General features: G+C 40.1%; 1 protein-coding gene across 4 annotated transcripts; it reads left to right on the forward strand.

Annotated features, from left to right (window-relative positions):
- The first annotated feature begins 145 nt into the window (after positions 1–145).
- Positions 146–24,068, forward strand: ST7L (suppression of tumorigenicity 7 like). 4 transcript variants are annotated; one of them, XM_075055554.1, is made up of 16 exons: positions 160–524; positions 1,617–1,699; positions 3,272–3,431; positions 3,960–4,014; positions 4,575–4,690; positions 6,312–6,390; positions 7,217–7,371; positions 7,922–8,019; positions 8,650–8,764; positions 10,593–10,665; positions 11,863–11,965; positions 15,051–15,201; positions 15,346–15,438; positions 18,237–18,376; positions 23,230–23,298; positions 23,531–24,068. In XM_075055554.1, the coding sequence occupies exons 1-15, from the start codon at positions 317–319 to the stop codon at positions 23,281–23,283; spliced, it is 1,683 nt and encodes a 560-aa protein (XP_074911655.1). In that variant the 5' UTR covers positions 160–316; the 3' UTR covers positions 23,284–23,298; positions 23,531–24,068. The 4 variants fall into 4 exon arrangements, with proteins under 4 accessions (XP_074911660.1, XP_074911655.1, XP_074911656.1 ...); XM_075055555.1 differs by lacking the exon at positions 160–524 and adding an exon at positions 710–1,288; XM_075055556.1 differs by lacking the exon at positions 160–524 and adding an exon at positions 710–1,236.
- Positions 24,069–24,401: the final 333 nt, after the last annotated feature.

Consider the following 24,401-nt stretch of genomic DNA (forward strand, 5'->3'; position numbering starts at 1 on the left):
GCGGACCCCGCGCCGCCGCCGGGCTGGGCCGGAAGCGCCGCCGGCGCCATGTTGGCTGCGGGCAGACGCTGCGCTGCGGCCATCGCAGGAGCGGGCGGGGAGGGAGGGCCGCGCTGGCGGGGCCGCAGCCGCCGGGGGCCTTCGCGGCTCCCGGGCCGCGGCGCGGGGCGGACGGGGACCCTAGGGCCGCGCCCCGCCGGCGGGGGAGCGGCGATGGGCTCGGCGAGCGAGCTCCCCGCGCTGGCGGAGCCCACCGGGCCCCGCCCCGCCGCCGGGCGTCCCGCCCCTCTCCCGGCGTCCCCCGGCGGCGGCGGCCATGGCGGACGGCGGCGGCGGCGGCGGGAGCGGCCGGGGCCCGCCGTGCCCCGGGGCGGCCGCGGCGCTGCGGCGCTGGGAGCAGCTGCGGCGGCGGGCGGCGGCGGCGGCGCCGTGGGCCCGCGGGCTCCTGGCCGTGGTCGCCGGGCTCGGCCTCTTCTACGTGGTGCTGCGGGTGCCGCTGCGGCTCCGGGACAGCCTGGCGGCCGGTGAGACGCGGCGGGCCGCGGCGGCGGGGAGGGGGCTGAGGGTTCGCCGGGGGAAGGCCGCCGCCGTCCGCCCCGGTAGGCGGCCGGGCCGGGCTCCTGTGGAGGGCTGCGGGGCCGGGCCGGGCCGTCCGTCCTGGCAGCCGCCTGCGGGCCGGTCCTGCGTCCCGGGCCTCCCGCAGCGACCTCCCCTCCATGCTCCCCCCGAGCGCATCAGCCTGGCCTCGGGGCTCCCGCTGTGCCTCCGGGTCCGCCTCGGTGACGGCGCCGGGGCGGCTGGAAGCCTCCGAGGCGGCTCTCACGGTGCCGGCCGGTGCCCCGGGGGAATGCCGGCCGTGCCGCGGCTGCCTCCCCGCCCCACGCCCTGTCACTTCGCGCCCGGCTGCCTGTCACCGCCGACACCCGCTCCCCGCGCCGGGGTGTCTCGTCAGGCCCGAGGCCTGAACGGGGCCGGGGGGCGGTGAGCCTGCGGCAGGGGAGCTCGCCGTCACCCCCAGGCCGGGCCTGGCGCTCCAGCCTCCCTGCCGTGCTCCCTGCCGTGCTCCCTGCCGTGCTCCCTGCCGTGCTCCCTGCCGTGCTCCCTGCCGTGCTCCCTGCCAGCCCGGGCTGGCGGCCGGTGACAAAGCTGACCGTGTGGTTGGGGTCAAAACCACGGTCAAAGTAGCCCAGGACAGCTGCGTTCCCTGCCTTGTGCTGTAAATGCCTGGAAGGAGAGGTCTGTGGAAAACGGATGTTCTTGACACTGAATAGGAGCTTGTGTCAAACCAGTATGTTTCCATTTTAGGTTAAAATGAAATAATACAGTGAATTGTTGCGGTCCACCCGCCATGATATGGCTGAAACTGTAGGCTGCTTTGTCTAAGAACTTGCACTGAGTTTTTTAGATTGGGTATGTAACCTATTTTGCTGTCACAGATGGTTACAAACAGAAAATAATATACGGAAAGGATTCTCTAACAAAGTAACATTATCTGTAAAGTTACTAGGGCTACATTGTATTATGTATTTGCATAATATTTCGGCGTTGTTTAATAAAAAGCTATTTGTGTTTTTCAGTTCTGCCTGTTAAGTCTTTGTTTTTGCTTTTCTTAACAGTGACTGTGTTCTTAAGCACTTTGACTCCGAAATTCTACTTTGCCCTTACAGTGACTTCGTCTTTTATATCTGGACTGATATTTGTAAGTAGTCCACTTTTATTTTTTTAAACAACTATAGCACCTCTAAGGTGCTTTCATTAGGGGTAACTGCAATTGGCTTTTTTTTGATCAGACTCTAGAGGGTGCCTTTGTACTAGGAAGAAACTTGCTGTTTAGTATCTGCTTTTGCTATGTGTGTTGTACATTGGGGTGAGTCTAAGGAAAATAACTTGCACTTGTTTTGGAAACTAAGGCTTGTTTTAAGGAGGTACGTGTCCATATGTGCGTATACATATATGTGCGTATATACATAGATACATTAAAAATGCAAAATATATGTGCAAACTGTGCAGACCTCTCTGTGTAAAGAAAACACTGAGATTGTTATCTCTTTTAAACTAGATAGTTAAGAGTTTAGCTTTCCACAGTAATTTTGGGGGGGCTTTTGTGCATGTGTCATCATGTAACTGTCTTAACAACTTTGGTGTGAAAATGAGCCAATAATTCAGCTCATCTTCAGATGACAGTGTGCACAGACATGGCTGACTGCACGAAATGAATGGGGCACACTTGCATGCTCAGTTCTGCTAGCGCAGCTGTTTCTGCAGTGATGATCATCTGACCCTGATGCAGACTGTGGCACTACATACAAATCTTTTGGGTTAATCTTTATTTTCGGTATTAAAAGCTAAAGAAAATGTCTCTGCTCGTCAATTAAACCTATTTACCAGAATATGCAAAATGTGTTTCACAGGTGATTTTTTTTGTAGCCACCATTTTAAAAAAAAAAAAAAAAAGAAAAGATGTTTTATTTATGTGATAGAAACAACTTGTTTGCTGTAATGTTGCTTGGGTTTTGATTGAAGATCTAAGGAAAGTCATATACAGAAGTGGATTCTGCTTGCGATAGGTCTTTTACATAGGTTTGCTCTTAAGAGAAAAAAAAGTGGTTATTGGTCAGTCCCTATTTATAGTAATACTTCTTAACAAATAATACAGTTTGTGTAAACATTGCCTTTTTCTGCATGCTAATAAAAATACTCCTAAGTTGGTCCAGGGCTGACAGTGTGGTATAGTGCTTGAGGACTTGTGACATTTAGGTATTTTTAATAGCTTCAAAGGGAGGGAGTGTAATATTTTTGACCCAAAATTTCTGGTAAGTGAACTTAATTCAGCTTTTTATCTTTGGACTTTTCTGAATGGCAGAACATGTCAATTTAACCGTCCATTTTGTGCTTTATTCTTTTAGATTATTTTTGTGAAATGAAAAAGCTATACCTGTCTTGAGGTTCTTGTCTCTATGCACAGTTTCCCTATCCAGGCAATTTCTGAAAGGGTTTAGAGGTTATACTAATGATTAGGGGGGGAGGACCATATGTTTGACTAAAATTTTACTGTTTGGGGTTTTTTTTTTTTCAGTCTTGTTATGTGGGTGATCCTACATGACCACAGAGGTCAAAACCAATAATTGTTAATTTTTATGTGTATAAGTTCCATCTATAGTAATTTGCAAGGGGATGTACTAGTTGTGAACAATTGGCTCTTCATTTCTGATGTTTGTGTTGGAAGGGTGTCACCTAAGGAAATTTCTGGTGCTTTTTTCTCCTGTGACAGGTGTTTGAGTGGTGGCATTTCCGAAAATACGGCACATCTTTCATTGAGCAGGTTTCTGTGAGTCATTTGAGGCCCCTCATTGGTGGTGCAGAAAACAGCCCTCCAGCACCAGCAGCATTCTCTGCTGGAGAGAATGAGACAAGCAGGCAGAATATGCCAGGTGATTGTTAATGTGTCCCAGCAGTTTTCCTTAAGCTTCAAGGCAGCTTCAATGGCTTTGACTTTGCATTAGTGTAGTGCTTGTAAGAACTGGAGAAAGGCCTACGTCTTACAAAGTGCTTTATTAATAATGGTAAAAATAAACTAAATAATAATGTATCTTTGATCTACGTCATTCATTATTAAAAATATGATTTGGAAAATATATTACACATTTAGCTAAAACTGTTTCAGTAACATCAGATATTTACTATTCTGAATGTTTGCAAGATAAACATTGTATGAGTATAAATGGCAGTGCTTAATCTTTCCACCATGTGCTTTTGTACCCCAGCAATGTTGGGGAGCAAAAATATTTCTGGGATAGCAGAAGTTTATGAAGAAGATGATCGTATGATTGTGCTCAGGTTGTATAACAATAAAATTAAAGGAGCTTTTGAAAATAGAACTGCATTTGCGTTACTGCATTTTAAAGTCAAGGTAGTATTTCCTATGCTCTTCATTAAAAAAGTACCTTTTTTTTTCCTAGAGTGCAAAGTGTGGCGAAATCCTCTCAATCTTTTCAGAGGAGCAGAGTATAGCAGGTATTAATTATCTTATTTACCATTGCATATTTTTTAAATTAATTGGGGGCATACACATGACTTCTTCACAGAGCTTACACTAGGAATATCAGGAGATAGCTGAGGCCTGCAAGATTATAGGGGTGATTGATGCCAATCCTATGTTTAAAAGGCACCTATCCAAGCTTTGGCAGTTTCAGTGTTAAGAATGCAAATATTACTGCAACATCATCAGGTTTTTTGAGAGTAAAGTAGGAGAAAACTTTATTCAGAGATTGAGACAGTGATTCTGAATCTAAATTCTCTTTTATTAAACTGATACGGCTGTATTGTAAGTCTCCTTGTGTTATTTCATAGGAACAGTTGCTTCCTAGGAAGCCAGTTCCCAAGCTGTTTAGAACTTTACAACCTGTACAGATTATGGAACAGTAGTACTTGAAACTTCTGGTTAATAGCTCCTGCCTTCTATTAATAAAAATTTTCTGCACTAGCTTCGGTTGTTAGACATATCAGGTGTCCCCCTTGGTATCAGCATTACTATTTACTAGGAGTGCGTCTTACTGAAATTTCTCCCGTTCAAGATACATGTGGGTGACTGGGAAGGAGCCTCTTACATACTATGACATGAATTTGTCTGCTCAAGATCATCAGAACTTTTTCACATGCGATACAGATGCCCTTCGGCCATCAGATACAGGTACCAATGTTGTATGTGTAAGATGTATAACTGTTGGAGAGTGTAAAGTGGGTATTTTTAATATATTTCAAGGTAGTGCAAGCTATTGTGTCAGATACTTTGTGAAATGATAGCCTTTCCAACTACTAAGGAGATTTAATAGATGTATGTAGTGAAAAGATGTTTTTTTTACCTTGTGCTTTCTCTACTAACTTTAAGGCTGTCAGGATCCTGGCATATTTTAAGATCTTGCACTTTTCAAATAATTAACAACACAATATTGAAAACCTGGATTGTATTCTCAACAGCCAAAGATGTGGTCTCATTTAAACCTTAGTAATGAATAGCGCAGTCTCCAGAATTCTTTCGTTGTGTTCCACATGTTTAGTGCAGAAAGTGTTCTCTACCTGGTTATTGTCAGGCTGGGTGCGAGCTATTGTCAATTTGTCAAGTTCCGGAAGTGTTACTTGTCAGCTGGCTGTGACATGCTTGATATGAATGATGTGTTTTTGTTTCACAAAATGGAGTGTATTGTCTCGCTTGCTAAGCCAAGACTAATATTTTGTTTCCAAAAGAAAACTCAAACATTTTTCCACTTTACTCTTGCTGGACAGCAGAAGGTTTTGTTCCAAAAGAAACATGTATAGATTCTTCAGTTTTCTTATCGTACTTGAGATAGGCCAGATATGTAACTCCATGAACATAAGGTTTTGGAGTTCTTTTAGAACTGTAATTTAGTGTGAAAGCTATTAGTTCTGCACAGAAAATGGTAGCTCCAAGTATGTTGTTTTTCTTTTGCTAGAAGTTGGGTTTCGGTTTGGTATTTCCATTTTTCCCCAATGGAAACGTAATGGAGAGGGGTGTAGAGTCATTGCATTGAACTTTTGTTTGGTCTTTATCTGACCGTAATTTTGAATTGAAGTTTAATTCAAACGGCCCCTTTGAATAGATAGATTTTACCTTTTTTAATTGTTTCCTAGAACACTTTCTAACAAGGTGATAAATTATTATACTATATCTTGAATTGGCTTTGCCATGTTATGCCACTCAAATGTGCTTTGTAAATTTAAAAAGAAAATTTTTAACCCTTTATGATCTGGTAGTTGTTTAAATACTTAAGTATGAAACTATACCTGTGCAAGACAGAGCTTACTCTATCATTGTTTTCTTTGAAGTTCTGTTTGAAAGCTTAAATTAAAATTCTGTGCAGGTCCGTGCAAGAACCTGTGTTTAACAGTTGCTCCTGCCAAGCTTTCAACAAGTCTTGGGAAGTGTTTCCAAAAATCTGTAGCAATTTAGAAATTGTACATCTGCCTGGTTATGTAAGCTGTCTTTGCTTCTCAGTGTAGGAGTTCTTAAATGGTCAGTGAATAATCTTCCTGGTGGTGTTGCTTTCTTAAATTAAATTTGGGGCGTAATGAGAAGTTGCAAGATTCTGCTGTTTGTGGTAGAAACTCATGCTGGAATTAAAACACTTGTTTACTCTTTCCCGTAACAATCATATAGCAAACAGGAATTTGCAAAATGGAAGTGAATGTTAATGTAGAGCTGAGGCATAAGCAGCCAGCATTGCCTCCGCTGGCTCCCAGGTGTTTCGCCAGTGTCTCTGTCCCTCACCAGCCTTTCAATGTTTTTGCAACAGTTATGCAGAAAGCATGGCGAGAGAGAAACCCTCAAGCCCGGATTAAAGCAGCGTATCAAGCTTTAGAGTTGAACAATGAGTAAGTTTAGAGTATAAGTTCAATTGCTATATTTCTAGTGTGAAAGATTAAGCGGAACAATGTTGAGCATGCTATCAGTTTCTTGTTCTAATAATTTACTTTTAGTAAAGTTCTGAATAGCTTAAGGGGAACTTCCGTGACTGAGAATTGCACACGGGGCTGTCAGTTGCACTGAAATATTGAACTGTTCTATAAAAAAATAGCTTTTGTTCTCCCTTTTTCTTGGGAAAGATTTTTTAAAAAATCTTTGTATCAATAGTAATAACAAATGAGAAATCTTATTCAGCTGTGGAACAGTCTAAATTGGATATGAGATTGTATGGCTTTCAGAGATGGCATTGTGGTAATACTGTATTTGGAGTTCATAAATGCCACTCCAGTAAGGGGTTTAAAAATACTCTTGTAACACAAACCAAAGAATTTCACACCCTTCCGTGATCCGTTTTGTCATGTAGTCATCTTGTTTTTGTGTAAAATGTCTACCTCCTGGTTTTAAAAAAGCAAAGCAAACTAAACACAAAAAACCCTTCTCCAGACAATTACCAGAGCGTTTTTAATATTTCAAGGAAAATAATTTGACTTGCTGTTACAATTCTTTCTTTTGTTCTTTCTCTAAATGTGTGTTTTTTCTGTAAAATGGAAAAGGTTTCTGTTTTCCTGACAGTCACTGTTTGAACTCAAGTCAATGTTTTGGTACTTTAATGTTGTCAATGCTTAGATATTAAACATAAGTGAAACCTGCCCATTTCTAATGCTTTTAATGCTGATTCAAAAAATACTAAACTTTGTCCCTCAGAATAAGAAGTGGGTTTTTTCCTTATTACAGTTGTGCCACTGCATATGTCCTCCTGGCTGAAGAAGAAGCAACAACTATTGTGGATGCTGAGAAGTATTTCAAGCAGGCTCTGAAAGCAGGGGAAATGATTTACAGAAAGTCTCAGAACTGCCATTCCCAAAGCCCCCAGCATGAAGCACAGCTGAGTAAGGACTTTTGAATGGCATGAACTCTTGTTTTTATGTGAGCAGAAATGTAAAACTAAAGTTATAGTTAGTGATTCTAGTTTGATTCCCAGTTCAGTGAGGCAGTTCCTACTATTTTAGCCATGCTTATGCATGACGTGCTATATGATCTTTTGTAATACCTGAATGAATCTTGAAGTGGCAGTTACACTGTGTCTTCATCGTGGGTTGCCTCGCTAAGGCTCAGTACATTATTGTGATGGAAAGTTAGATAGGTAGAGCAGATTAATGAAGCAATTAGTGTGTGTCAGTAGCACCTTGTTTTATTCCACCCAACATTTTGGAAAAAACCCAGACTTTTTTTGTCATTTAACCTAGTTAAAAGTTGCTCCATTCATCTAGATGGGCCTTGATTGGGACAGCAGTAGTAATTATTTTATGCTTTTACATGTGGTTAGGAAAAAGGTTGTGGGGTTTTTGGTGGGTGGTTGGCTTGGGGTTTTTTTGAGAGAGGGAAGGAGAGATAAGGATTGAAACTGATAGACTAATCTTTTTTTATCTTTGTTATCAGGAAGAGACACCAATGTATTGGTGTATGTGAAAAGGAGACTAGCTATGTGTGCAAGAAAACTTGGAAGAATACGAGAAGCAGTAAAAATGATGAGAGATGTAAGTAAAAATTTAAAAAATTGGGCAACTGTTGTTTTCAGTCACATTGTCCAAATTGATGGTTTATAGTTCCTTTCTAGGCATCATAATTAATGTAATTGAATTACTTTCCAATGAGATTTGCACATCATGATTCATGATTATTTTTGAGAACAGTTTTTCTGGTTCCTACATGTAGGTTTTAGATTTTGTATTATATGATGTCATATGTTCACAGTTCTGTTGTCTGGTTTGCTTCATGCTTGACTCGGCAACTAACTTGTCAAAACAGCCAGCTTTAGACTTCATCATAATTTTAGTTTCACTTGCCCAGGGTTTATCATAAGTTCTTTTTTCGTAGGAAAATATTACTGTCCAAACCAACTCACTGTGGGAGTTGTGCAAATATGGCCTGAGAGCATGTTGTATACTTACACTCAGTATACTTATTTTCCAGTAGGTGAATGTAGGAAAAAAGTAAGGTAGAAATGATGGAATTCTTTTCATGCTGCTTATATGTCAGTTTCTAATACTGTGAAAGAACAGAACATTGAAAAAGCTTAACTTATTGTACTGATTTCTATTAAGTATTTCAGGGATTCAAGTGCAATTCTATATCTGCTTAATTTATTTCTCTTTATTGATTTGCAGTTGATGAAAGAGTTTCCACTTCTCAGCATGCTGAATATTCATGAAAACCTCCTGGAGGCACTGCTGGAGTTACAGGCTTATGCAGATGTCCAGGCAGTTTTAGCAAAGTATGATGGTAAGTGACGCCTAATGGGAAATACTGGTGGTTTTGTATAAGATTATAGGTGAGGTAGGCAAGGTGTGCCTGTCCCAAAGCAGATGTCTACCCATGATCTTGGCTAGTTGACTAGATTCCCTTCATTGGCAACCAATATGCGCTTCCAGAGTGCAAATCAAGTTTTTTCTTTTGCATTATGAGGTCAAATTTAGGCACGATAAATTGCTTTTTATTATTAAAATTACTTTTTATGTTTTTAATTCTAATCTGTAAAAAAATCTTGCAGCTCACTTTGCTTCAATTCAAGGATTATTTTAGTTTTTTAATCTCTTCTACATCCCTGGTTATGCCTAAATTCATCAGCCTTTTCCAGTCAGCACATAGGCCTCTAAGTAATAGATGTAAATAAGCTGGAAAAGGTAGTTTTCCTTTCTGTAATCTTCCAGGCTTGGCCTCATGATTCTGTAATACTGAGGGTGCTCGCCAGAGATTAGCAATGTGCAAGCATACTGCTTGCCAGAGATGAGTGGTATGCAAGCTTTGGTCCATTAAATGGCAGTAGTTTACTTTCACTTTCCATCTCAACTAATATGTTTCAGGTGTTGTGCAAGTCTAGATGAAGGTTAATAAAATATATACTTACTTTCTTATTGTCCTCAGAATTTTGCCACCTAGGTATTGCCCACATCACTAGTGTACAAAGTGCTGCTGTCAAAGCTGTCCCTTATATCACCTTCAGAATGGAGGGACGTAGAAGCAGTATTTTGTGGCAATCATTCCGTGCCCTTGAGAACTTGGTATGTTCTCCCTTGTGCCTCTGTTCTTTATTGCTTCAGGGAATCCAAAGTAGGATATTCTTGCCCAAACCCTGTGCCCCTTGTGCGTGGCCACCCTAGCAGCCTGCTCCTGTTACTTGACTGTCCATGTTGTTCTGTGTGGATTCTTACTAATTTAACAAAACCATTTGCTCTTTTCCTGGTGCTTCTTTATGTTAACATCAGGAATTGTGACACTTTCTTAAGAAAGGGTTGCTGATTTTTTTTTCTAAGCATCTGGAAAAATGAGTATGAGCTTCAAACTCCCTATAGCACCCCTGTGTTTTGCTTGACACGACAGCCAGACTTCTAATAAGTGATGGACAAGCCCAGAATGGGATTTACAAAAAAAGCAAGAGCCATCTGACTATACACAACATGGTACTTGGGAATTAGACCCCAGACTTTGTCTGCTTTTAAAGTAAACTTGTACTGTGGAGTGCTAACCTTCTAATCTGTAATTGTCAGCTCATACTTGGCCTCAGATATTCTACAAAACCTACAAGTAAAAGAATTTTTCCCCATGGAACTGGAAAAGAATGGAAATTGCATTTTCATTAAAATTTGTCTACCTGTCTGTAATGTAATTTTTTTGGTCAGCTTCTAGTCAGTCTCTTTCAGTATTGTGTAAAACTCTGTCTTAATGTACAGTTGCAAAATTAGGTAAAGATTACAAGCTTATTTTAAACCTTCATGGGTTAATACAGGAAAAGTACACTGTTCTTAAGTGTGTATTTATACATGCATTTCTCTTTGAACTCAGTTTCAGTGTCTTCGTGCGTTTAGAAAAAAAAAATTACTGTTTTACACCTAACTACGACTCGTGTGAGTTTTTAGTCTGAGACTGACTGGTGACCAGAAAGAAGACTGTGCAAAGAAATTCAAAGTTTCTAATCATAGCTGAAACATTCCAGATGTTACATTTGTTGTCTGGTATACCCAAGTAAAAATCTTTAAGCTCAAAGGATGTGGGTTTAAAATGTTTGTCTTTCCTTAGAATCTTACAGCTTAATTATTTTATTTTATCATAGATATCAGTCTTCCAAAATCAGCAGCAATATGTTACACAGCAGCCCTGCTAAAAGCCAGAGCTGTTTCAGAAAGGTAAGCAAGCACATCTGTGAAAACAGTGGTTTGCTACTAATCTTGGGCTATGCTGTAAAATATGAATTAAAAAGGACTAAAGCCAATATGTAGCAGTTACATTTCTAAAAGCAAATTAAGTGTATTTATCTATACATATATGTGTGTAGTTAAACGTAATTTAAAGTTTCTTTTAGGCATCCATGAAGTTAATACAGGTGGAGATGTTTTTCAAGAGCCCATGTACACACACGTGCTTTTGTATAAATTTTATTTTCAGTGTCTTGCTTGTGATGTTCAACAGTTCTTTGTTTTGTGGATTGGGTGCAGGATATTTGTGGTGCTTCATGTTGGCATTTCACTTTTGTTCTGGTCTATTTGCATAGCTGATTCTAGCTTTACCTCCAGGTAGGTGATGCTGTAACAATCATGGGCACTCAATTACCTTACGTGATTGACATGAAGTTTCAAAAAGTTAAACATAACTTTGTCATATGGGCATGGATGACAGTCCAGATACCTGTCGTGGTTTAAGCCCAGCCAGCAACTAAGCACCACGCAGCCGCTCACTCACTCCCCCCCCACCCAGTGGGATGGGGGAGAAAATCAGGAAAAGAAGTAAAACTCCTGGGTTGAGATAAGAACGGTTTAATAGAACAGAAAAGAAGAAACTAATAATGATAATGATAACACTAACAAAATGACAGCAGTAATAATAAAAGGATTGAAATGTACAAATGATGCGCAGGGCAATTGCTCACCACCCGCCGACTGACACCCAGCCAGTCCCCGAGCGGCGCAACCCTGCCTCCCCCCCTTCCCAGTTCCTGAACTAGATGGGACGTCACATGGTATGGAATACACCGTTGGCCAGTTTGGGTCAGGTGCCCTGGCTGGGCATGAGAAGCTGAAAAATCCTTGACTATAGTCTAAACACTACTGAGCAACAACTGAAAACATCAGTGTGTTATCAACATTCTTCACGTACTGAACACAAAACATAGCACTGCACCAGCTACTAGGAAGACAGTTAACTCTATCCCAGCTGAAACTAGGACAATACCTAAATTAACATGAAATTTGTCTCCTAAAAGGGTTTGTTTATCTTTCTTGATAAATAAAGCAATTTTTAATGAACTCCAAGCTTACAATGCAAATAAATGCCTGGTTAGAATTTATTATTTATTACTTTTGTTCAGTGTGGGTTTTTCCCTTCAGGTTCTCCCCAGAAACTGCCTCCAAAAGAGGGCTTAGTACAGCAGAAATTAATGCTGTGGAAGCAATTCACAGAGCTGTGGAATTTAACCCTCATGTTCCAAAGGTAAGAGTATTTTATTTCCTATTGGACCACTTTTTATTGTCTTAAGTCTAGTTATGTTATCATTTTGTTACTGGAGTCTTCCTAGCCCCATGTTTTCTTGAAGTTGATTGTAACTCCAGCCATTGCGTTGTTAAACGTGCTAGTGGCCAGAATTAGTTGTTTGCAGTAAGTGATAATCAAATGGGTTTTTTTGCAAAAAATTTGAATTCAAAATTTTCTAACTTTTTGGAAAATCCAGTAATGTATTAGTGAAGTCCCTTTATTGGGTAAGGGTAAGCATTAATAAATGTAAATTTAGATATTTAAAATCTCTGAAGCCAAATTAAGTTCTCCAAACAATAACCACTCATAGTGCTGTGCTTCCAAGCATGGCTTCAGAACTCGGGTTATTGAAAGATCTACAGTCACTTATTTTCTTCATCCACGTGTAAACAAGATTAAGAGTCAGTATTGCTACAGGCTATAATTTAATGTCTGGCATTACTTGAAGTGGCCAAGATACAGATTCCACTGAGCATTGGGTGAAAATAAAATCTTATGTTGCTTTTTACTGTACTAGTATTGGTGATGCATTCGGTTTGAAACCTTGAATACAGAAGGTTGGCTTAGTCCTGGACCTAATCCTCTGCAAATGATCATGGAGTCCCAGTGACTATTGCTGTGAAGGCTCGAATTATCCAGCCACTCTATTCTGTCTGCCTGTCCAATCTAATAGAATGTGCACTGAGGAAGCTAATTGCTGGGAGAAATTGCTGCTTGTTTGCATGACTGATCAAGAGCGTAGCAAGTTCATTTCAGACAGTCTCAGACAGATTTTTCTTTAGCCTCTGCCTTTAGGGGAAGAAGATTATAACGCATTATCTAAAAGTTCTTTTATTTTGTATATCCTCCAGTTGTTTCAGGAGCCTCGTATACCTTTTTAAAGAAGTTAGATATAATTTCAAACAGGCTGTTTGCAAAATATGTTCTGCAGTTCTACAATCACAGAAACTGATTCTAGTTGCACTAATTTGATCTTCTCTTCTAACTGTATACCTATCCCAACATCTTCATGATTTTTTTTTATGATGATATTGCCTTGAAACACCAATTTATTAGATGGCAGGGCAGAATTTTATTGGTGCTGGCTATCTAGAGCTGTGAAATGCTCATGGTCAAAGCAAACAAGTAAACAAGGGCACAAACAAGTGAAGTAACTTGCCCAATGGGTAACAGTGGAGTAGTGGGGAAGAAAATCTGAGTTTTGAATTTGCAGTCAGTTCTGTCCCATGGACTAAAAGTAAATGAATATGTAAAGTAGAAATCCCTTTGTTCTTGCATGTGATGAAAGTGGTTGTCTTTGCACATAACATCATTTTGCATAAGGAAAATAAAATAATGTTTGTTTCTCTTTGTTCTGAGTTATGCTTTTACAAGAATGGGTTTTGTTTGGAAAGTTAGGAAGGCATTTTACAGTGCTGGAAAATGGTACTCTTAAGCCATTTCAAACTGGAGATCAGTAACTACATTTTGATAATGTATGAAACAATTTTTTCCCATCATCTTCTGAATATCTTACAAATTTTATTGTGTATAAAGACTTTCTTAAATCTGCAAAACCCAAGATATTTTCAGTACTGATATCTTGCCTGTTCTGTGGGTAAATGTAGACACGAAAATTTGCCAGACTGTGGAATTTTTCTGCTTATGTGGTAGCATGGGCACAGAGACAGCCAAAGCCTGGAGTTCACCATTGACATGTTGTGGCAATGCTTGCAGTGGGGCTTCATCACCACTATTGTGTTCATATTCCCTTGCTCTCTGCGCAGTTAGTACAATGGAAGAGTGGGCACTACAGAGAGCATGAGGAGTCAGGTCAAGGGTCAGATATTTGAGACCATTTTCCCACAGCAGCCCTGTGTGAGTGATCCTTTACTGTGTTAAAAAAAAAAAAATTAAAAAAAAAAAAATTGAAGAGGATTAGAGGGGATTAGCAAGAATATTACCCTCTGGAGTGTAGGCCCAAGGCACTAAGAGAAGAACCTAGCCAGGCAGTAAATGTGCTTTATTTGGCCAGGGCACAACCCCTCCTACATTCCTTCAAGAATCTGAATGGGAAAAGTTAAGTCCTCAAACTGGATTAGTAAATAATCTCATAGTTTGTGGCATCTGCTGAAATAAATCGGCGAGTTAGCTGCATTCTTACACTTTGGGAGACAGTCAAAGGAATGGCCAGCTACATTGATCAAAGATGTGGATTAACTTGGGCTGTTATTGAATGAGACACTATATGCTAGGAGAGAACAACTCACAGGTAAATACTAGAGCTAAAACTGTCATTTCATTCTTGTAAAAATTACTCATCTGTTTTTAAAAGTGAAGTTCAAATGAATACCTGTCTTTTTTTAATGTACCATGAGAAAACAAAATTGCATGTCCTGTGTTTCAAGGGAAATGGAAAATGATTAATTCTTTGACCCTTCTGTGCATCACGTATTCTGCTGATGTAGGGAGAAGGCTGAAATTGAAAAAATCTGAAATCAGAGATACTTTGTGGTAGTCCAGAAAAACCACATTAAACCAAGATTTTTTGTGGGTTTGGTTTATTATTCTTCCTTTGGTTAGCATACTGACACTTTCTGGTTTTCTACTCATACTCGAGAGCTAACAAGTACTTAGTCTCCTACAGTGAAACTTTCAGTGATTAAATGATGAGCAAAAATACCGTTTGTTTTGTTTTGGGTTTTTTTATCAGTCTAAACTTGTAGCTCATTGGTAGTGTACCTGTGGCATTATACTTTATGTATATTGCACAAGCACGTATTTTTATTCTGCCTTACTGAAGATGCTTTTTTTCCCCTGATATTTTGTGTGTGAAAACCCCAATTTGAGAGTCTTACACACGGATGTGTGTTTTGCTGTTTTTCGCTTCCCATGTGAGTGCAGGCTGTCTGCACTGTGTCAGGATTGGGTTGGTTCTTCAACAGGTGGAAGTTGGCCCCTGTGTGATATGCTCAGTTATACCTCAAATGATCATTTATGTTTCACAATTAAAGATTTTGGAATATTCTATGTAACCAAGTATGCTTTCCATTTTTACTTTCAGTATTTACTAGAAATGAAAAGCTTAGTGCTACCTCCAGAGCATATTCTGAAACGAGGGGACAGTGAGGCAGTAGCATATGCTTTTTTTCACCTCCAGCACTGGAAGAGGATAGAAGGGGCTCTAAATCTGCTGCACTGTACATGGGAAGGCAGTAAGTATCTCTCCTTGTTTTATTTTTTCTGTACAGTAGACTAATCTCTCTGCCTTTATTGACCTCAAACACGATTGGTTCTCTTTGTGAGAAGCTTGTCGCTTGGTTTAGATACAGATCTAATGTCACTCACTCTTTTTTCAGCATTTAGGATGATCCCATATCCATTAGAGAAAGGTCATCTTTTCTATCCCTATCCGAGTTGCACAGAAACAGCAGACAGAGAGCTGTTGCCAAGTAAGTGGTTTCTAAGCAGTAATGATAATAAAACATAAGCTAAGGACATGTTCAGTTTGTGGTATTCTGTATTTACCTTACTGTGATTTTTTTAGTTTGAGCTTCCTGTGAAGGGGATTCAGCTATTTGTTGATGTCCCTCCCAAACGATCCTGAAGCACTTGACATGTGTGTGTGGTAAATGTTAGCTTGATTCTGTAATAACATAAGTCCTTCAAAGATGAAGTCTGTGTGTGGTACATTCAGACTAAGTTTGGCCAACTTTGAGAACAACAAAATGGACCGGTTCTTTAAATTACTTTTAAAAGAAGCCATGGATTTGACTACTGTTGTAGAGGAGTCATTTCCTTTTAGCAAGGAATAAATGCATGGTTCCAGTCCTGCATTTGGGTGTCTGGCAGAACGTGTCTGTGATTTTAGGGAGATTCCTTCGTTAATCGATAGCTTCGTAGACTATGTATTGCTTTCTGTCGTTAATTCGTTAGTACATATTTGTCTGCTAGACAGTATGCTTCCTGGAACTTTTTACCCGTGTAGGTATTTCTATGGCTTTATACTAACACTTGACACTGAAAAGTAAGACTTGTCCAGCTGCCCATTACTTGCAAGATTACTTTATGTAATTATGAGCCTACATCTTTTTTTCTTTAGGTAAGGCAAACAAACGAAATCACTAGGGCCTGTGCTCATCCTATTTAGGAAAATAGCATTAATTTAGATTAGAATTGGACTGTTAATTGTACATGTTAATAGAATTCCTTTGGGGGTGAACTTCTACATCATGAAGAAACGCAAGTCCCACGGGACTGGAAAGGGCTACTGCAAAAGCAACAGCAGACCCACTGAGACCACAGCTGTGGAAAGGAAAACTACACATACATGTTTCTATTTAAAAGCCTGAAGTTATATTTAAAATGTGTAATTTAAATTTGCCCCCAGACTGCTTTAAATTACTCATTTCTCACTTATGCAGGATATTGCACAAGGAATTCCTTGGTTAGCAACTAACCCTAAATTGTAGACTTCCCAGCATAATTAAACACCAACGCATGCAGATATTTCAACACGATCACTCACACATTCCTGTTATGTTTTAAATATAAAGCTACCCATAAATAAAATCATCTTAACACTTTTATTGCAGTACTTCCTCAAGAAATCTTGACACTTAATTTTTTAAAATTTATCTATTTAACATAATGTTGACCAAATCAGTGATGCAGAAATCCTGTATTGGTGTGACTAGTAACAGTTCTCAAATGGCTGTGAACATTCAGAATTCTGTTTAGTTGTCCTTACCTATTTTGGATTTGATTTTAATTTCCCAATGTAGGGTAAACTAGTGCAAAAAGAATCCTTCCTTTTTTTTTTTTTTTTTTAATACTTTCCTATCTTACATTGGGACCTTTCCTAAATTATATTGCTCCATGTTTTAAAAGTCAGGTGAGTTTCTACATGTTATGAGAGCATAACAGTGTTCCATAGTAGACAAGCAGTTTCTTTGGTTGCTCAGTAAAGAGGACTGTGTTGCTATCATACTGTATCGTGACCTAGTAGGGCTGGTTGCATGTTAAGAAGGTGAACTGATAATCTCTGGGATAACATTAAACACCTCTGATGGGCATTAGACATGGAACTCTGAATGTTCTACTAAATTGTGCTCCAAAATCATATACTTAAAAGCAAAACAAAATCCAAGCGCTTTGCCATTAATGAGTTGCAAGAGCACAAGCCACTTTTGCTGGGCTCACTGTTATAATGGTAGCTTTCGTGTGCCAGCATTCAGAAACAGTAACTGAGAGGGTAAAGTGTCTTTTTCCTCCTCAGACTTCAGATTAAAAGTGAATACAATTGTATATTCTTGTTTTATGAACAGGCTTACTTAAATTCTGAGGCTTTTGTTGGGTTTTTAAAAACAGCTTGTCAAGAAGTGTGCAGCCCTTTCATAATTACTTATGTCTATAGAAACTTTTTTTTCATCATTTAAAAACCCTTTAAAATCATTGGATAAAAGTCAGAGCTGCAGGTATTCAGAGCCAGTAACTAATTGCAAATTCACCAAACAGGTCCTCAGCTGGTAAGCAGTAGTAGTGTCTTGAGTGCTGAAAGCTCCATATGCCAGCCCTTAGCCTGTCTAATCACCTTTTTTTGATTTTGTTACCATAGATTGGAAATTGCAAGGAGCTGCTATGTACAGAATTTATAACCTAGTCCTGGGACTGTTTTCTTTGAGGTCTGCTCTGTCAGCTGCTCTGAAAAAATTTACTGTAGCCTACTAACCAGAAATCTTTGAGAAATATTGAGGAGCTACCTTGCATGTATATATAACATGATGGTTGTTTTGTACTTGCTGAGCTTCTTACAGTATGGGGACATGTGCTGTTCTCTTCAGGTATCAGGATTAATGCTTCAGAGAGTTGAAAACACCTGAATTGTTTAAATTGGTCTAGGTAATTTTGAGAGCTTGTGAATTTTACAGTTCTTCCCTCTGTCCCGTTAAAAGAGTAGGTACCAAAAAGTAAGACTGATGAAATGCTTAAAAAATAAAGCCCATGCAAGTGAAAAATAGGATTGGGAAGAGAGGGATGTAATGACTACTACTAATAAAGACAAGCATTTAGTGTAGGGGAAAAATTTTTTGAGCAGTTTAAGCACTGGGACCTAACATTTGCTGCACAATAGTCTTGAGTCCACACTTACTCCTTCTGAAAGTCTAGAACTGAGTTACAAGACTGTGTAAATAATTCAGAAAACTGTCCTTGATTATCAAATGTCAATATTCTTTTTTTTTCCTTTCAGCATTTCATGAAGTCTCCGTTTACCCACAGAAGGAACTTCCCTTTTTCATCCATTTCACAGCAGGCCTATGTTCCTTTTCGGCAATGCTTGCCCTCCTTACGCACCAGTTCCCTGAGCTGATGGTCATTTTTGCTAAAGCTGTAAGTATTGTCTCTGTCGTGGGACTTGCTTAGGTAACTTGTGGGATCTTTGGGAGTTTTGAGGTCCATGGTGAAGTATGTTCTAGTCAGTCTCATGCTTGTGGGGCATGAATTATTTTATCTTTTGTAAGAATCTAGTGACAAACACTTGCTGAAATTTGGGCATAATGTCTATTTTGACAAGAAGGTGAACTGTTACTATAACATACCGTGGATTTAATTTGCACTCTTATGGTGAGAGAGCAGCATTTCAGCACCAGAGAAATTTTGTCACAGAGCACTGTGTTGAGTATGGATTTTATTCTCACAGAAGTGGAAGACTGCAGTGTGAGAGCCTCAAAAAATAAATTTGTTGATTGGAGATTTTGAGAAGTGTGTAAAAGGCAGGCTGGACTGCAGGAAAAACAGGTCTCTTGTTGAGCACTGGAAACTAGTAGCATGATGTGAATGAACTGATGAGAACAGAGGAAAAGTAACTGTTGACTTCCAAGCCAGGTTCAGAAGTTAGTTAGCTGTCACCTTTTGGGAACTAGATCAATGGGTATATATCTCATCTGGCTCCAGTTACTAGAGAGAACGCATTCATTGACCACAGTTCTATCATTTTAGTATCTGTTCAAGGATAGAAACTGGACTTGACAGTGGCAGTGAGGCTTTTAGCTAGATATGTTTCTAATCTGTGCTGCTGCTTTGAATGTATCCAAGTATGTCTACTGTTGAGCCATTTGTTCCTATGGCATCCTTCTGTGCCCATCTCCTTTCTCCCTCTGCCCTGCTCTTTTTAGGGTTTCTTTTCCTTGGTTATCTGTTAACATTGCTGCTGGCCGTAATCTTGTCATGTTTCCCTGGACTCTGAAAGCTGTGCTGACTTACTTTGGCAGAGGGAGAAGCTGCATAGGCAGCTTCCCTTCCCCAGTTCTCAAACTAAGCCATGCAGTATATTCGGCCTTTATTGAACTGTGAATCTCATGCAGTAGAGCAGAGTGGCAAATAAAGAGCTCTGACCTCTCAATGAATCATGTATTCTAGCTTTGCTAGTCAAAATAGAGGTTGAAAGGTGTTATGTTTTCTTGCTGGTTTAATGCAACAGGTAATGGAGGCCTTTTTTCTTAAGACTACTTTGTTCCTAAAAGCGTTGGCTTTGCTAGCAATTCTAGTCTACAGTGTCCAAGTCATGCAGGTCTGAGAGTGGGGCCTCATTTCCACACAGTTCTGTTGATCTTTATGTTGGAAAATGTAGTTGGACATGCCAGTGACAAATTTCAGTGCGGCTCATAATTGGCTGGGTTCATAGTAACTAGGGTCTAACTATCTGCTTGATTAATTCTGTAAGGACTGCATTAGTAAAGTTGTATGATTTCCAAAGAGATACAAGGTCAAATGTTATGCTAACAAAGAATTGCTTGGTAAAGTTCTCTCTGCTGGGTTTCTTGAACCAAAAAAAAAAAGACTTTGTAGGAGTTAGTTGGCTTTGCATAATGGCATTTTGAATGTCAAGTGACATGTCCAAATGCGGGGAAAAAACTCCCAGGGTTTGGTCATTTTGGCAGTGTGTTTATTTCACTTGTTTTCTATAGGAAAAGACAGATAGTGTCTGTTCAGCTGAAAAGATGATCAAGAAGCACGCATATCGCCGCATCATTCCACCGAGTCACAGTAGTGGCAGGCACGGACGGAGGGGTTCTTGCCACTCACTGTGCTAGTTTAATACTGGCAAAAGTGGAAGCTGTGTATTGAGATAAACAGACAAAAAGTGAATTCTGCATTAATCTCTTGAGACTGACAGCTGAGAAGGAAATACCATCTTCCAGTATTGTGCTATTTTATATAGAATTAATGTTAGCTCCCAGTCACACTCTAATGACTAATATTCTTCCTTATTTTAATTATTAGATTATTGTACTCTTAATCCCATTCCTGATGTTTTCAGAAGCATTCAGAAAACTTGTAAGAAACAATGATATTCAATATCAAACTAACATTTCTGATTTTATTCATAGATTGCTTCAGTATTTTAACTATAGATAATGCTGTGATTGCTGCTAACACTTTATAAAGCATTATCTCTTGTCTTCTGGAGGTATGTGGCAGTAGCATCTAGTTGAATTTTCATAATGAAAATGAAAGTTTACCTTCTCTTTAATGACACCTGCCTCTCCACCCAAGAAAACTGTAATAAAACAATTATTATTTGCTGTATCTAGTGTTATATCTGCAGGTAATTCCAGTGCTTTAAGCGTTCTGAATGAAATTATTTTCCTGTGTATTTCATTATTTCAAGTATTTTTTCATGACACTGTTTTAACTTGCTAAATACAGTAATTTGAGATAATAAAGTTCCAGATGGTAGATAGCTGGAGTGCTTTGGCCTTACCGAAAAAGCGATACAAAATATGTTTCCAACAAATTGTTGAATTGTTGGATTTCCAGCAAATCTAGAACACAGTTTTAGGAATGACAATTGGAAAGTATTGTGTATATGGAGTTTTTCACTGTAAATCTCTAAGTGACTTAAATATGACTCCTTAGATTACATTTCAGTTACTTCTTAATCAAACTGTTGTTTCCAGCAATTGAATCTACAGCAAACTGCATGCCTCTAAGGGGTTTTAAGAAGTTGAATACCTTTCTATTGACTTGAAAAGTCTGAGTTTACATATTTTCATTTGCTAGTGCTTGAGTTTGTTTCCTCCATAATAAATCACAGGGTAAACCTTGGCAAATTGCTAAAAATATTGTAAGTGGCCAAAAATCACAATGAAGCATTTACTAGTTCCAATGTATACAGCGTAATACACCATCAACAGAGACTTGAGCACTGGCACCGGCTGTGAGCTGGCTCCCTCTGGAACGGGAGGCAGTCCTGCCTCTGTGCTCCCTGGCCCTGGGACCAGGCGCCAGAGGGATTTTTGTTGTGTCTTGCACAGGTGGAAGGGTTTGCAGGCACTAGGGACTGGTGCTGGCAGAAGTGCTTAGCATTTATGCGTCCAGTTAGAGCCAACTGTGGCTTGTTAGTTCTCTTGCAACTCGGACTTTTAATGTTCTTTGACTAAGGGAAGATGTACCATGTGAGTCAGTGCCAGTGAGGACAGTGGAACAGGCAGTGCTAGAGAGCTCCGTATGACCTGCAGTATGAGTTCAAGTGTTCTCAGTGGGTAAGACCTCAGCCTTGCTCTTTGTTTCAGATAGATTTCTGATCTCGTGGAGAATCACTCTGTTCTTGATCATCAGACACAGCTCTGTTTCTTAAGTAGTTGCTGTTCGGAATTTTCTCAGTAAGTGACAGAAGGGAGGAGGTACGCAAAAGGGATGACAATCTATACAGTTCACTGAGCAAGCTGAAAAATACTCTGTGACATAAAACAACTTCTGTTGAAACTGCAGGCAAAAGAGTCTGATTATTTTTCCATTCAGCGTGAATTTTTATTAATAATTACATAGGTGGAGAACTGGGTAGCTATAGATCATCTTGCAAAAGTGATGTTGCACAATTCGTTCTGTATTATCTTATAAAGACACTGAGGAGTCTGCCTTCAAGAAAACTAGAGATGCAGAGTGACAGCAGGCACTGTGAATAGTCTTCTCAGAAGTTCCTGAAAACAACTAACATGCTTACCTTCCAAGCAAATCAATCCCATTTTTTAAGTCCAAACCTTATGCTACTGGAATAGACCAGTATTAGTTAATGTTAAAGTATTGAAAAAATATTGCAGCAGTGTTCCTGCTGAAAACAACTTCCTTGTTCAGGGAATTGGACAAAATCCTAAGACAGTACATGTTCCAAAGTGTTATGATATGGATCGCTTGATATTTTCACAACAAAGAAAGAAGTCATGGGACTTAAATTAAAAATTGGCTAATTTTTATGGTTGCAAGATTAGGAGAAAACATTTCTCATTCTGGTTGTTCCGTAGCTCCCTGTTAGAGGATTCCTTGCCATTTTGCTGATAGCAGCCATCTAGAGACAGAAGATAGGACTAAACAGAGCCCCGTCTGGCAAGTCCTGCTTTCTGTGACACTCTGCTTTACTTTCTGAACAAATCCCCCTACCACTTTCCCCAAAGCTCATTAAGTGAGACTGGAGAATTAACTTTTTAGCCAGCTGCTGAACTTTTCATATTTATAAACACTTGAGTCTTTTGCTTATCTAAGAGAAAATGTGTATAGTTTGGAGATGTGCACTTCCCTGCCAATGTGTAATGAGTGGTTCTACACTTCATAGAAAAAAAAGCCTGAAGTTTCCTGTCACAGCTGAGTGTCGATGCCAAGGGCAAAGGTTTCTTGCCTTGCTAATCTACATCTTAACTCATGCACTTAATGTGAAGGTGCCACACGCAAACAGGCAGGGAAGAAGCTAGCTGCAATGAAAAGTTCCTGCGCTGCTGTGAATGTTATGTTTTAAAAGCCTTTTTAATGTAATATTTGAGGTTATGATAGAAGCCAGGAGGGCCAAAGTAAAACCCTCAAAGTAAATGAGTCCTGTCATTGCTGCTTCATGAAAAGAGGGTTTGTATGAGGATAACACGAGTCCCAGCGGAATACTTGGGGGATGGGTTGAGAAGGTGCAGGGGAGTTTGTGCCATTTGTTTTAGCCTAATCTTTATTTCTGGAACTGTTTAGATGGCACCTAGAATATGGATCCTGTCTGGAAGCATGGGCCAGTCTTGGTGGATGGTCTGTTCGGTTTTCACACATTTGAGTCGATGACCTATAAATAATACATGCCTGAATATCCGAGAAAATACATTACCCTTCTCCCCAGTCTGTTCAACACTGAAGGCACACTGCTCAGAGCAGCTGGAAGAGCTGTAGCATAGAGAAACGCCATCCTAACCCCTCCTGCTTCTGCCTAGGTGCTGCGGGTGCTGTGGCCTGTGAGTGCTCCCAGCGTTCTGGCCTCAAGCTGAGTGGACCATGCTGGGGTGAGTGGACAAGGCTGGAGCTGTGGCTTCCAGAGGGTTTTTTCTTTTGTGTGCCTTGGCTAATATTTAACGTTTACTACAAGCCTATTTCGTGGCATCAGCATTGAAGGGATTGTAGCTCTGTTGCCTTGAGGGAAAGATACAGGGTGGTTTTTTGTTCATACCTTGAGCCTGTAAAAGGACATTGGTTTTGAAACTGAGCTAATTCGTTGTTGTGTTCTGTTTCTTCCAGTGCTTTGGGTCTCTTTCACCTTTCAGCTTCATTATGGAAAATATCGAGGTCCTCCTGCTCTCCAATCTCTGGCATCCACTGACTCCAGTGTGACTGGAGTGTGCTTTCCACGATGGTTCAATTTTGTTGTTCTCACAAGCCTCCCCCTCTGGTGGTTATCTGACCCCTAGACATGGGGAGCAAAGAAGAAAGCTGGGCTATTCAAACTGATATCTTTGACAGGCTTCCATGTTGGTAATGGTGCTTAACGTATGAATTTCTTCTTTGGCCTTAGTCTGTAATCATCTAAGAAAATAGTTTTTGTTGAGCAATACCTTATTGCTCTCTTAATCACTTGTACAACTGGAAGCTAGTACTTCCTCTGTAAGAAAGGAGAGGACACAAACTGAGCAGATGTTTGGAGTATTGACACTTCCTTCTCAGCTGCAGATGTACCAGATAATTGGCTTAGATTTAATTTTATAAACCTTTCTCAAAATATTTGTTAACAGCAAAGTATGGTTCTGCTTTCTTTATTAAAAGGTTGCTTCTTAACACACTGAATTTGTTGACTTCTTAAGCGTCTGTTTAATATAGATTATAGTGTGCAAACAAAGATTGTTTCTACTGTGTCCTGTGAGCTTGCGTTACGCAAGGACACGGTAGTATAAACTCCTCTATTTTGTATTGTTACTTGTTTAGATTTAATTGTGCATCTTCTGTCTTTCAAACCACTTTACCTTGAAGAACAGGATGGTTTCTGAAACTGCCAAAAGTGGTTGTGACATCTGCATGGGAGTCTTCTTGGGAGACCTGAATTTTCAAGCGTTAGTCCAAAGTACTGTTGTTGTTGATATCAAGACTTGAAGAGAACTGAGATGTGGAGCACTCT

This window comes from Buteo buteo, chromosome 23, assembly GCF_964188355.1.
Source record: "Buteo buteo chromosome 23, bButBut1.hap1.1, whole genome shotgun sequence".
Classification (NCBI taxonomy): Eukaryota; Metazoa; Chordata; class Aves; order Accipitriformes; family Accipitridae; genus Buteo; species Buteo buteo.